The sequence below is a fragment of the Camelus bactrianus genome, chromosome 3 (assembly GCF_048773025.1).
Source record: "Camelus bactrianus isolate YW-2024 breed Bactrian camel chromosome 3, ASM4877302v1, whole genome shotgun sequence".
Lineage (NCBI taxonomy): Eukaryota > Metazoa > Chordata > Mammalia > Artiodactyla > Camelidae > Camelus > Camelus bactrianus.
Genome location: NC_133541.1, coordinates 89,993,156 through 90,007,365, shown reverse-complemented (window position 1 = coordinate 90,007,365; position 14,210 = coordinate 89,993,156). Strand labels below are relative to the sequence as shown.

Below are 14,210 nucleotides of genomic sequence, written 5' to 3'. Positions count from 1 at the left end.
CTGTCAATCATATGGCAATCATCAAATAAACTGTGACAGATTCACCACTTTGTGGCATATGTGGGTTTTTCTACTGCTTTATCATCAGTAAATTAGTCCAGGCCATCAATATAAGAGGAAGTACAACTCACCATAAACCAATGGCCATACACACTTTTGCTGATTTCTTGATAGCAATTCAATAAAGGATGATAAGCTGGTGCTTTGGTATTTCTAGCTTATCCTGTGCCAGTCTGTCACATGGTCTCCCTTTTCTCTTCCTGTTGCCACTGTCTCTTCCTGGTCTATGTTAGCTGGGTCAGACATTTCAAGAAGAATAGAATGGGAGCTACTTAACAATCTGCTATCAAGTAGCCATGATGTCCCAGGAAGAGGGGCACCTGACAGAGCTGCAGGAGAAGAGCAGGTAGGAGAATGTGTCAGGCAGTCTTTTGTTCTTTCCCACCTTGGCCTCCTCACCCTTTCTGCTCCTACCCTACACTCTCTCTATACAATCCAATTATCTTTCCTTTGTAAGCGGTCTGTTAATTCTACTTGTACTATTTTAAGTTTGTTTTTTATAGCCTTAGAATTCAGAAATTTCACCAGGTTTTGGTCCTCTCCATATTATTTCATTAATGATGTTTCATTAGCCAGCAAATTCTTTTTTCTTTTTTTTTGCATTATTTTTTGATTGAAGTATAGTCAGTTTACAATGTGTCAATTTCTGGTATACAGCATAGTGTTTCAGTCATACATACATATATTCATTTTCATATTCTTTTTCATTATATATATATTCTCTCCCACTGCTGCACAACACAAACTGCAGGGACATTCTTCCCTTACTTTCTCTTTGTGTGTCTCCCAGGTGGGCTGGCTTTCCCCATGCTCCCTTCCCCAGAGTTCACCCCCATCAATTCCCAGCTACTCCCATTTATATTCTGTCCTCCACCTGCACCTTCTTTCAAGAACTCAATGTCTCACTGCATGTGGAACCTCTTCAGGTTTCCAAGATCAGCCCTTGATGCTTTTGGACAGCTATATTCTCCAGAATGGAACATAAGGCAAGGTTACCATCTTCCCACAAACCCACATCCAAAAATTTAAAAATCATTTTCAAATCTTAGGAAGAGAACATATTACTGGAAGATGAAATTATATTATTACTGCTTTCGTAAATTACACCTCTAGAAATGAAATTTGTATGGAATATTTTGCATTACAAAAACATCAGGATATGGTCACATGAACATATAGCTTTTATGATATCCATTGAATGTTCACTTCTGATTTACCAGCTTCATCACTTATCTGGTTATTGCAAACCGGCTCATATCATTAGCTAATTTTTCATAATAGTTCTGATAACCAACACCAGCTGTCCACTATGTGTCAGGCACTAAAGCAAATGTTTTGTATGTACAAAGATGTTAAATTCTCACAAAACCACTTGAAATAGGTGCTATTATTTCCAACATATTATAATATAGAAATCAAGGTCCTGAGAAATCAAGTAACTTCCCAAAGTCATGCAGCTAATAAGATGCTTTATTCCCTTAACTAAATAATGAGCTACTTGAGCTCACATCTTCTATTTCCCTGCATCCTCTACTGTGCTTGGCATTCAGGTCCTCAACAGTTATTGAGAGAAGCAGCAATGTTTTACTCGTATTTGATTCCTAGAATACAGTGCTATAACGTGAAATCTTCAAAAAGTGTTTTACTTATAGAAAAGTATTATCAGGCTGATGAGATTTAAAAAGCAAATCCACATAATATAACCTGAAACTGTTTACAGAGACCTGATTCTCAGCCACTAACCTGAGTTCCAGGGATCCCGGGATCCAAATATGAATAAAATGTTGCCTCTGTCCTTAAAACACAAGCCACCTGAAGAAAAAGCAGATACAAAAGCAACTAAATACAATAAAATGTTATCGTTTTTTAAACGTATGTGTAAAGTGCTAGGGGACCACACATGAAAATATTAACTTTTCCAGTGAGACTGTAAGTTTTTTCTTTTCTTTAATTAACAGTAGCCTCAAACATAGAAATAAACACTACTGTAAAGTTTTTTTTATTATTAAGTTCATTGCATCAATCTATAAACACATTCGGTCATATAAATGACAAGGTAGGCTAATACTACTGCAAGTCAGCCATCTTTGGAAAAGAAGTATTTTAATACTGAAAGCATTTTTTTGCTTGCTACAATCAAGCAAATCCTAATGTGTCTTAATTTATTTTTACTTTTCAAAAATATATTATGATTTGTTCATATCAAAAGGAAGCACGGATTAAATACCGAACTAGAATAAGTGGTCCCAGTGTTAGGACACCAATATGAAGAGGACCCTACAAGGGCAGTTTGCTCAATGTCTTTAGTTAATAGACAAGCACCCATCCACACGATCTGCTTCACATTTACATATCTAGGTATACTTCCATGACATAAAGCCTTGAAGACCAACATATCTCTTAAATATTTATTGTGAATAATAAAGATGTTACTCAAAGATAGAAAATCCACTATTTTAAAAAACATAAACTTAAAATTCAGTTTTTTTATAATTTCATCCTATTGTAAGTGGCAAGTAGACTTTTAACATTAACAAGGATTCTAAATGGCTTTGTAATACTCTTGTATAACTTCTGCAATATTTATAGTTTAAAAATTCCAATAATTGATAACTACCACTGTGGTTCTTTGGGGTCAAAATGATCACATTTTCATAAAGTTATCTGCATTTCTCACAACACATAGTCATTGTGCTAATGGATTTGGTTGGGACAGGTTAGAACTGTCTTATAAAATTCTACACTGGTCTTCCTGAAATTGGTGAATAATTTTCCATAGAGATAATGCTAAACCCATTGAGTTCCCTGTTAACATTACTACTATAGCACGGAATAGAGAGGGATTTATATCAAATGTAAATAATTATGAATATTCCTTATCATGTAATTAACTACAAATAACATTCTCCACATTAAAGCAAGCATATGAGCTATTATTTGGGCCAGTTTGGATATATTTATATATAAATACAAATAGTTTATAAGTTTTCTGATACATCAACCTCTAGGGAAAGTATAACAGTTTGGCTGACATTCCTACCTGAATGGCTTTTGCTATGTATTGCCAAGCTCATTCACTGCTGTGACCACTATAGGATATAGGGTAGAGATTATTTTTAGGATCCCAAATTAATATGGGTTCAAAGGTCATGAGAATAGATTCACTATGTATGAAGAATGACTTTGCCATTAAATTAAATTTGACATATCTGGAAAAGTCCAAAGGGTTGTAATTTCAGGGGAAAAACATTTGTCAGGTCCTTTTGTCTTGTCTTTAATTCTCATTCTGACAAAAGTATATCTCTATTTACAGAGTCTATGTCAAAGTATCAAGGAAATTTTGACCTCTCAACTAGACATCTCCAAATATAACACGTAGTTTTACAACATCCAAAATGCTATATGTGTTCTGACGTTTGAAAAGTCCTGAGTGAACTCTGACAAGTAAGACTCACCTCAGGTGCAAATGCTTCAGGACAGCAGCTACCCTGGGCAGGCGACCTGTCACAAAGACCGCACAGGGAGGAATGGCAGTGCCCCTTTCAGGTCCACATCTGCTGCCCAGGTTTCCTACTTGCGTTGCTGTTGCCTTTGGGCATGAAGCTTTTTCTTTTTCTAATACTGGAATGAGAAAAGAAACAGGTTTTCATTTTTGTTTTTTTACCTTATCTCCAGAGAGTAATAGGGAAACTCAAACTTACCATGAAGCTCTGATGAGATGAATCTTAAAAAAGGAAGGGAAAGATGTTTTATTTTTCTCTAACCCAAAAGGACTCTCTGTGACTATTGACCCAGAAGTGTCTCAAATTAGATTTCTATCCCCTAGAATCAAGGGCCATCCAGTGGGTAACTGTTGGAATAAATCAATTGTTTCTATGATGGGTTCCAGGTAACTCCCCACTTCCTGGGTTAACTTTGGATCAACTTTGGAGTTCCCTAAAAGAAAGAACTATCAAAGGAGTGAATGCTCTAAGTATGTCTGATCTTTCATCCAGCTGACCAGACCAACATCACAGGTACAGGTATGCGGTGTGGAAGCGCTGGATGTCCCAACAGGGACAGTGCCTTCTGTACCCTGGCAGAATGGCAGCATAATGCATACTTGTTAACTGACTCACTGAGATAGGACACAACATAGGGTTTCATGTCTTTAAAAGACTGATGACTACTCTTTCCTCTTAAGAAGTTGCTTCCTCATTCGGCCTTTCAGCCCTCGGGCTTGCTCAGGTAGTTCAAAGAGAAACTGGTTTTCTTGCATCATCTTGGCATTCTCTGGAGATAACTACCTTGGAGTAAAAAATGTGATTACATAAGTATGCACAGAATGAGCATTTGTTCTGGGTTGCCTGGGACAGTCCAAATTTAAGCTCACTGCAGGATAATTATTAATAATGCTCTTGTTTCCTCTCTAAAGTGTCCTAGTTCGGATGATCAACTGCATGATCACCTTAACTAAGGTCTTTAGTAAGATCAGTCTGCTGTACTTACTCAGTGACAATGGCTCCCAACTTCCCCTTGGTTTAACCAAGACTCAGGATCCACAGATCAAAAGGAACTCCATTTCAGAATATTAAAAAGCTTCTCTATTTCACATATAAGCCTGTGGTTACTGTACTATTTTAGTAATGACCAATTTTAATGGATTCGATTTATATATTTTCATCTCCTCCTTCCAAAAGAAAAAAAGAACAATGCATTTTTCTCAAGCAAAAAGAAAAGTGGCAACAATACAAGAAACAATAAACATATAATATTTTTCATTAACAATCCAAACACTACAAAACATAGAATATACAGCTTAAAAACGGAAATACAAATTAATGAAAAATGGGATACATGTCATATTAGCAATGCAAAAGACCAGCTTAAGCATAGTTTCTCTAAACCAACAATTAATAAAAGGAAAGTGCCCTCTTCTCAAATATGCACAAAAATATTTCAGTCACTTCTAGGGAAAAATTAATCAAAAAGTTCCACTAATTCTATATTACAGCATGTATTACTAATGGTTTACAAAACTTAAGCATCATCTTAAACCTAAAATTTACAACCTTTTCCAATCAATTTTACACTCATTCAATCCAATCTGTCAAAAATAAAATTACTTCATTTCTGCATTTATGAAATAATTATTGATATGTTATGGATGTCAAGTGGTGAATGTGTATGACAGGGACAATGATCAGAATAATGTCACGGATCTAAAGTGAGCCAAGGGTCAAGCAGAGAGAGAAGCCGCTCAGCCTGGCACATCTGTGTACTGAGTCCTGCAACAATTCTAGTATTTCTAAAGTAATTCTAATTGTACATTTCTTCATTCTAATAAAAGGCTAACGTTTTCATATTTAAATTTGCTATCCACCTCCAGAGTTTATTCAGAGTCTCTCCAGATACACCACTTGGGTTCCTGCTGGGATTGTTTTCCTTACAATTCTGAGTCCAGCTGAAAAAAAATTAAACAATAAGGACTCAATAATATGCCCCTATTCTTCTACATGTTGAGCAATCCACACTCTTATGAAGTAAATTTTATGGTAAACTGCACAATCCTTGATGATGCAAATGGGAAAGAAAATATTTAAATTTTAATTTTTCAAGCAATAGTACCTATATCCACTGCCACCTGCATCTTTGAGAGAGTTTTGCAAGTTCATGCTTTTAGCCATGATTTTACAGTAAGTCATGCTTCATGGGTGCAGTTTTAAAACTAACAAGAATGGCAAATCACACTGCTATCTCCTTCGGGGCCACCTGTACAAAAAGGATGGACGGTCAGTCAGCCTCAGCTTTGAGCTTCCTGGTTCACGTCCAACAACTGCCTACCAAGTAGATTAACATTCACATAAGGTGGCAAACTCAAGGATGGAGAAGAACCGAACTGCAGTTCTGGAAAGGGCTCCAGCGGCTCCCCAGTGGTCCTTTGGTGTCATTCACTACTGCTGCTGCTGCTGCTGCTGCTGCTGCTGCTGCCATCCTCTTGCTTGGGGGAGGATGAACTGTCTCGGACTGGCAGCAGGTCATAATGGCAAGGGATGTGACTGTTCTTTGGGAGGTCATACGGATCCTGGGTGAGATGCCCATTATTGCTGAATATTCCTTGGACAACACTCACGGTAGGTTCTGTGACAACCAGGGACACATTAATTCATCAGCAATGGATATTAAAAAAAAAAAAGACCATGGCATTTCTTGCAAATAACAAACATACCAGAGGAGATTTTAGAACAGTATAAGAAAATACTATTTTTAAAAACAAATGCTCCTTTTACAATCACAGTGAGGTGGCACCTCTGTGGTTGGTAGACCCACTGACAAACACAAACGGTGTTCAGAACAAAGGGTGACTATATGGTTGGGATGCAGACATCAAGGGAATATAAAATCCTGCATACAAATCACTGTCAAAAAAAACCTTGCAGATAATCTAGTCCAAACCCCGTTCTCAACAGGTAACAGCAGTAAGGTCCTTCTGGGTTCACTTGACTCACGGCCACATGGAACAAGTTCACAACTTTAGGACTCAGGCTGTCAGATGAGTTCCCATCTTACTTCAAAAATATATTTAGTTCACTATGTCTTCCATTTTAAAAAGCTGTCTTAATACTTCAAAAAGACTTCTATGTCTTTTCAGTGATATGTCTATGGCATAAAATGAATTACTAGTGACTACAGTTAAATTAGTTAAATGCTCCCCACCCTCAAAAGCTGCAGCTGAAAATCCACACATAACTTCACAGTCAGCCCTCCTATCCATGGTCTCACATCCTTGGATTCCACCAACTGTAGAACTGTAGTATTTACTGTCGAAAAATATCTATGTGTAAGTGGACCCATGCAGTCCAAACCTACGTTATTCAAGGGCCAACTGTAGTAAAGAATTTTTTCAAGTTTAAATTGTAAGTACTGAGACAGAGATAGAGAGAAAGAAAAATGAAAATATAAAGGCCTACTGTCTAGCCAAAGGTGCTCTGATATGTTTTAACTTTCCTCAAATGGTATTTGCAAGGGACAATCAAAATAACGTTAATATTAATTGAATTCTTATTAATTTGTATCAGATTCATATCTAAAACTATTACTGATCTATTGGACAAATTTAAAAGTAAAATGTTCCAATCCTGCTAAAAGCATTATGTTAATATAATGAATGCAACCAGGAAATGGAACCACCTGTATAATCCACTCGAACCATTTGTTTTGGCTAAGTCGACCAATTAGCTAATATGATACATATGTTATTCCACATGCGTGCTAAAAATTTTCACTATGGTTACAAAACAAAAGATGGATAACCAGGTGGGAGGGAAGGAAAAACTTACTTTAAATTTTCTAAACAGCATTTTCCCTGAAAAGTTCATTTGACACCAACTAATATGATTACCATAAACACAGGCTGCATTTAGAATACGAACAAGTAGTCATTAAGGTTTATATGAACTGCAACTATTGTATTCTCAAGGACTTTACAATTGTTTCAGAATAACTTCCCTGTACACCAGGTTCTTTCTCTGGTCAGGAAAACTCACCAACTTCATAGACATTCTTGTGGGCAGAAGTTGAGTTATTGATCTCTGCATACGGGGAATCTCTCCGTGCCGGTGACTTCATCTCCACATATCCACACTCTGAGTGTTTGGGGATAAGTACAGGTGGGTCTTTAATGGTGGCATATGGGTTTTCAGAACTGCTCAGGGAGCAGTTACTTGAATTATATTCAGAATTCTTTCCCAGGTCTGTGAAGAGAGATGGAGGGGAAAAAGCAAATGCTATTTCACAGGTAGCATGATTTATTTTCTTGGTGATGATTTACTTGGGCAGATTACTTCTTTTCCTTTGTTGCTAGTTTTCTATCATTTTTAACAATGAAAATAATGCTATCCATTTCCACCAACTTTGGAGAGAATCTGCTATAAAATTACCCATCTATATAGTGATTTTAGCTCCTCTCTAAAGTGAGTACCAATGTAAACATCATGGGTTTGATTTTGTTTTTATCATCACACTCAAAGAAACTTAATTCCACTCTGCTTTACTAATAGTCTCTGAATTTTCCAAGATATCCATCAAGACACCAGCTGTTGCTGGCCCTAGAAGCACAAGAAGGTTCTATTATCATGGTAAGAAAGGCACCTGGGCTGTGAGGATCCTTGTAAACCTCAGTTCTGGGCACATGAAGTTATCACTCAAATTCCTCTTGAAAAGCAGGCTTCAGTGAACATGCAACCAGGTTGATCTCTTCCTTTTTTTCCTGCTATTTGCTTTTTCACATTTCTCTCTCTCCAGAAGCCGTATTTCTTTGAAAGGAATTATGAGTGTTTTTTCAGCAAACTGACACCTTTATTTACCAAGACTTTTGCTCTAACAAGATCCATCTATATTCACCTCTTGCTGTCAGTCAAACATGTCTGTGTGTTTGTTGGAGCAACTCACCACACGAATGATTTTTTATTTTCTCTACAGTGCCACTTTTGCTGGTTTAGCAAATTATTTCTATCTCAGATTAAAAAAATTGTGATTCTGATCAATGTATTTCTTGGTCAGATTTCCACCATACCTTTCAAGGACTTTCCCATATAACTTCTGTCAAGTCCAAAAGCACCTGTGATAAAGGAAGAAAAAAAAAATACCCAGTGAGAACCGAAAGAAAGAGAAAATGCATCTAATATTCCCAGATCATTGGAAGAAGATGGTTTGGGCACCCACAGTCTCCCCACCACAGGGAACACCCAAGATTGCTGCTTTCCAAACCCTGATACCAGGTCACTCGTACCAGATGTCTCAGTGCTTAGAGTTAAAAAAATGTTATATACATATATAATATACATAATATATACATATATACATATGCAAACATACATATATACATATATAATACACACACACATATATATAAACTCTGAGCATTCTCCTGCTTGTTTCAGTGACATTGGAAAAGTCTGGTCAATATGGAGTAGAAACAGAGGCATGAGTGAATCAGCACGCTTCATTCAAGGTTGCTAAGTGGAAAGGACACAGCTAGGCTAGCATGGCGACAAAGGACTGGGATTCCATCACATGTCAGCTACGTGACTTTGCCCAAAGTGTTCAACTCTCTGAGTCTCAATTTTCTTATCTCTAAGATGGGGAAAACACAACCTACCTTCTAAGCCTTACAGGTTGTTGTGAAATTTAAGTGAAACAGAGCACAGGGAAATGCCTTGTAAATGTTGAAGCACCACACAAAAGAATGGTGAGGCACTGTAACACTTACTGTGTTATATAATACCCTTAGCTTCAGTCTACCCATAAGCATTCCAAGGCATTTGCAATTATCCTTTAAAGGAATATTATGGACTTAAGTTAAAAACAGAGTAAAACAGTAACTTGTGATGAACATTCAAATAAACATGAGAATGGTAAGGAAATGACCCCCTGCATACACTTCTGTGCATGCCTTTTTTAGAGTGATGTTAAGCTCAATTTCTGAAGGTGATGTCCCACGGACACACACTCTTCTGGAGAAAGAGGGAGGATCCTCAAAGAGAGAGTGTGTGTCTAACATCAGCTGCTGTAGGACAGGAAAGGGGAACGTTTCCCATTCTCAGGCACATCCTCTTGGGTCTGGTGGATGAAGTCTAGTCAAGCCAGCTCCTAGCTGGTGGGAAAGGCACCAAGTTGTGCAGGGAGACAGGATAAAAAGATGTGTTGTGAAGAATTAACCTTATCAAAAAGAGGTCTGGCCTGTGCCTTTGGCTCCTGGGAGGTGACCTCTAAGTCCCTGGAATATCCTGCCTGAAAAGAGTGTTTTTGTTTACCTGGGGGTCTGGATAGTCTAATAAGGTGACCTATGGGAGTGGGTTGGTATCAGTTCAACCTCCAGACGGGCTGAAGACTAAATCAACTACATGGGCAGTCAACCATGTCTCTGTGACCAAGCCCCCATCAAAACTCTAGACCCCAGTGCTGAGGTAAGCTTCCACTGTCACATACTGTGGCTGAGAAAAGTTAGTATTTCCCGGGATTCCACTGGGAAAGGACTGGAAATTTCATGCTTTGAAGTTTCCTGGACTCTGCCTCCTGGGTCTCTTCCCTGCTGATCTGAATCTGTATCCTTTTGCTGTGATTAACTATAACCATGAGTATAACTGCTATAGTGAGTTCTGCCTCTCTAGCAAATCATTGATCCTGTGGGTGGTCTTGAGAACCCTCAAACTTGGAGTTGGTATCAGAAGTGAGGGCGGTCTTAGGGATCCCCACGAGGAGAAGAGCCCAATCAAGGAACTCTGTCTAGTTATTCTTTTCATGATTTCCTTGATCATCTCCAAAGTGTAATGAAGTCTTGTTAATGTCCATCTTGGTCTTAGCTGCACAATGGCTAGCCTTGCCCAAGGGCTTAAAGAGAGGAGCAACATGGGGCAGATAGTAAATTAGGGAACAAGAGTTGGGCTATGGACCAGCCACTCATGCCAGATTCCCTCTTCTCTGCCCTGGAAGACCAGGGTGCAGTTTTAACAAGGAAGTAGGTGGGCTTCCTCATAAACTCCCCTCTGTCTCAGTCCCTGAACAGGGGCTTTCATATGCCTTGAGTTAATCTACTTCCTACAATGAGCCAGAACATGATCATTATCTCTATTTTACAAATGAACAAATCAGTCTTGAGAGGGTGACTGGCACAATGTCATATCACTTAACCAGGAATTGATCTTGGGGCTTTGGCGTCAAGTTCAGGACTCTTTCAGACAGCATACAACTTCTCCATCATTTAAAACACCCATATACTTCATTATCCATAACATGCCTTAGTCTGTTCTTTGTAAGAGAAGACTGTTTCCATGCAACAACTTTAAAGGGATATTAAGTGCAGAGCTACTTTTGGATGGGAACAAACCAAAGAGATCCAGAATTTCCAATGAAGATTTTATGTTCCTGGTAATCAGCCCCTTGGGTCTCACTGATACAGAAAGGAGAGCAATTTGTATGTAACCATTATAGTGACTGTGTGTTCTGGAATCAGGACGAACTCCGTTAAGTGGAGATGGAACCAGAGAGCTTTTCCCTCATTGGTGCCAGGTGGCATTTTACTAACATCAATTCATACACTTCTATGTGCTAGACTATTAATGTAACTTGGACTTTTCAATCTCCGTAAAGCTAAATGATTTCACCAGTAAAGTATCTGAGAATCTGGTATATAAGGAATTTCACTGTAAGTGTGTAGAAATACACACCCTATTGACAATGTTGGTTACAGAATGCAGACAAAAGTTAAAAATTTGTACTAATTTCCTACTGAAACATCTGCATTTCTGTAGTAAGAAGGGATTCCAGAGCCCACAGGGATTGGCTCCTACATCTGGCTCAGGTGAACTGACGTATATGGTGTTCACAGAAGGATCATAAGGGAGCTGTCAGAAGACCAACTCTGAGAGCTTGTTTTACTCCCTGCCTTCTATGAAATATAGAACAAGAGAGTTAACCTCTCTGTTTATTCCTCTATAAAACAAGATCTGTGGAAGGGCCCCCACAGTAGGGGTGCCACATTTAGCAAAAAAAAAAAAAAAAAAAAAATCCAATAAAACTTGAATTTTAGAGAAAACATGAATGGATAGTTTTTGGTATAAGTATATCCCATGCATTATTTGGGATGTATTTATATAAAAATTATTTGTTGCTTATCTGAAATTATAGTTTAATGGGACTTCCTGGCAACCTTACCACCAAATAAATGCATGTGAAATAAACACATATTGCCCATAAGGCACTGCATACATGTTAGTTACTATATCCTGGGGCTCCTCCCTGAAGATAAGGGAATGCACCACAGGTTCAAAGGCGTATCACAGCAGTTCTCCAGGTGCAGTCCAGGAATTCCCATCCCCTTTGCAGGAGGGCCAGGAGATCAAAACTATTCTCATCAATAACATAACATTATTTGTCCTTTCCACTCTCATTCCCTCTCTAGTGCGTGGTGGAGCTTTCTACCAGCTACACAAAGCGTGAGATCACCCCTGACTAAACACAGAAGCAGATATGAAAATCTAGCTGTCCTCTGTGAAGCCAGATGTTAAAGAGATTTCTAACAGCGTTAAATAGTGCCACTCTCCTAAAACTTTTTTGGTTTTGTTTTGGAGAATGTAGTTATTTTTCATAAAAATGCATTTTATGTTATCATGAAATGAGACAGTTATTATAAAATAAACTAACAAACAGCTCTTTAAAACATTGTCAGATTTTATCTGTAATACAGTAAATGCCATGTCAAAAGGAGCTGTTTGGGATCCTCGATTGCTTTTAAGAGTGTGTGTGTGTGTGTGTGTGTGTGTGTGTGTGTGTGTGTGTGTGTGTGTGTGTGAAAGGGTCCTGATTCCCAGACGTTTGAGAACCACTGACTTAGTCTATTCCTGCTGATACCTCCACTTCCTCACCTAGAAGGGGAAGGGGCCACAAGTAAGGGTGCCCCAGATTAGGAGAGAGCAGAGAGAAGCACACACCACGGAACCAAGCCGACTGGGTTCAAATCCTTGCTCTCTCATTTAACAGGCTTTGCAAACTTACACAAGTTACTTAACCTCTTCACGACTCAGTTTCTCAGCTGTGACAGGGAGATGATGATGATAATGGTACTACCTGTAACAGCTCTCGTGAGGATTAGGTGAGTTAGCACACGGAGCGGTGGAATGTAAGCTCCAGCAGGCAGAGATCCTTTTCTCTTCTTATCACTTTCTGGCTCATAGTAAGAACTCAATAAATGTTGAGTAACTAAAGCACTTAGGACAGTAACAAGCCCCAGACAGGGGTTAGGTATAATCCTACTACTCTGTTTTCTCGTGCCCATTTGCAGTAGATCGCTCTGGCACTGACATGAATCTATGCCTGTCTGAGGTCACGAAAAGATGAAGATGCTTGTGAGCTGGGGGGCGGGAGGACTTGCCGAGCTCGTTGAGGTAGCCGCCGTGCTTCCAGTCCGCAGGCAGCGTGCCCGTGTAGTCCACCACAGGGCCTCTCTTCCCCGGATTCACATTTTTCAGATTCACAAACAGCTGGTTGTTTTTTGACTGTTAAAAATACAAACAAAAAATTTTTTTAAAACTTAAAAAAATACAATGTGGCACAGTGCAGTGTTACCCAACTGGGGAAAGCGAGTCATGTACCCTGGTCCTCACATGAGGATGCACCCAGGGGGAGGTGACAGCCTAGGAGCAGGTGGGACTCAGAGGCAGCAAGAGTATATGTCTCTCGGCCCCCACTATTCCCTCCACCGTCTCAGCTTCTTCATTTCTCACCGTTGCTCTCTGCCCATTAGAACTCATTTGGTTACATACTTGGAACTTTGAGTTGAAAAACAAAACAAATTCTTGGTCTGAGCTCTCCCATCAAAAACTGTATGATTTTTTTTTTTGTTTAGATTTTCTAATTTCCATTAGGTTTTGTTCTAAATGCGTTACTTGTATTAGCTTATTTAATCTTACAGTACTCCCTTGAGATGTGTGCTATTTTATCTCAAGTTTATAGATAATAACATTGACACAGATGTTACAGTTTTCTCAAAGCCACATGACTAATGGAGGCAGAGAGACAGAGGCAGAATCAAAATTCGCTTTAGTAGGCTCTCAAGTAATATTTGTTGATGGGAAAAAAGAATGAAAGAATCATGAAGATAATTACACTGCAGTGTGACAGAGGTTAACATTTAACCTTTAACTTATCACCATAAAGAGGACACTGTTACTATCCTCATTGCATACATGAAACACTGTATGATCTTGTATGAGTCACAAGTGACTCTCTGTGTTTTTCTCAGCTATAAACATGAGAATTGGGTGATCTAGTTTGCCTTCCTCCCTGAATGTGAACGAGACGAAATGGTATGATAAAAATCAAAGTCTCCGCAGGATGTGACATGCTATTTAACTGTAAGGCACTGTAATTAAAATCCAGCTGCATTAATTTAATTGCAACTGAATTAATTTAATTAGCTTGGCCTTTTTTTCTAAGAGGGCTGGAATTAGACAATGGGGATTAGAAATATAATTCGGGTGCAGTTGGAAGGGAGAAAGGTCTGGGATTTCAGAGCGCTGTGGAAGAGAACTGGGGGTAAGCCAGGTGGTACCAGAGGAGCTGCTCTGGGTTCTAGACAGCACCAGGTCTCCAACCTCTCTAGGCATCTGGAA

General features: G+C 38.8%; 2 protein-coding genes across 3 annotated transcripts in view; both read right to left on the bottom strand.

The window, feature by feature from the left end:
- The window catches only part of PRRC1 (proline rich coiled-coil 1), an 84,052-nt gene extending 79,409 nt beyond the window's left edge, over nucleotides 1–4,643 (bottom strand). The window contains exons 1-2 of the mRNA XM_074360601.1: nucleotides 3,516–4,643; nucleotides 1,804–1,872 (exon numbers count right to left, since the gene is read on the bottom strand). The gene's annotated coding sequence lies outside the window, so the exon portion shown is untranslated. The remainder of the gene's footprint in view (nucleotides 1–1,803; nucleotides 1,873–3,515) is intronic.
- A 145-nt stretch (nucleotides 4,644–4,788) lies between these two features.
- Nucleotides 4,789–14,210, bottom strand: part of MEGF10 (multiple EGF like domains 10) — a 155,845-nt gene continuing 146,423 nt past the window's right edge. For both annotated transcript variants that reach the window (XM_074360599.1, XM_074360598.1), the window contains 4 exons: nucleotides 12,971–13,094; nucleotides 8,615–8,659; nucleotides 7,587–7,793; nucleotides 4,789–6,180 (listed from right to left, as the gene is read on the bottom strand). In XM_074360599.1, coding sequence (XP_074216700.1) covers nucleotides 5,987–6,180; nucleotides 7,587–7,793; nucleotides 8,615–8,659; nucleotides 12,971–13,094 — 570 coding nt within the window. In that variant the 3' untranslated portion in view covers nucleotides 4,789–5,986. The remainder of the gene's footprint in view (nucleotides 6,181–7,586; nucleotides 7,794–8,614; nucleotides 8,660–12,970; nucleotides 13,095–14,210) is intronic.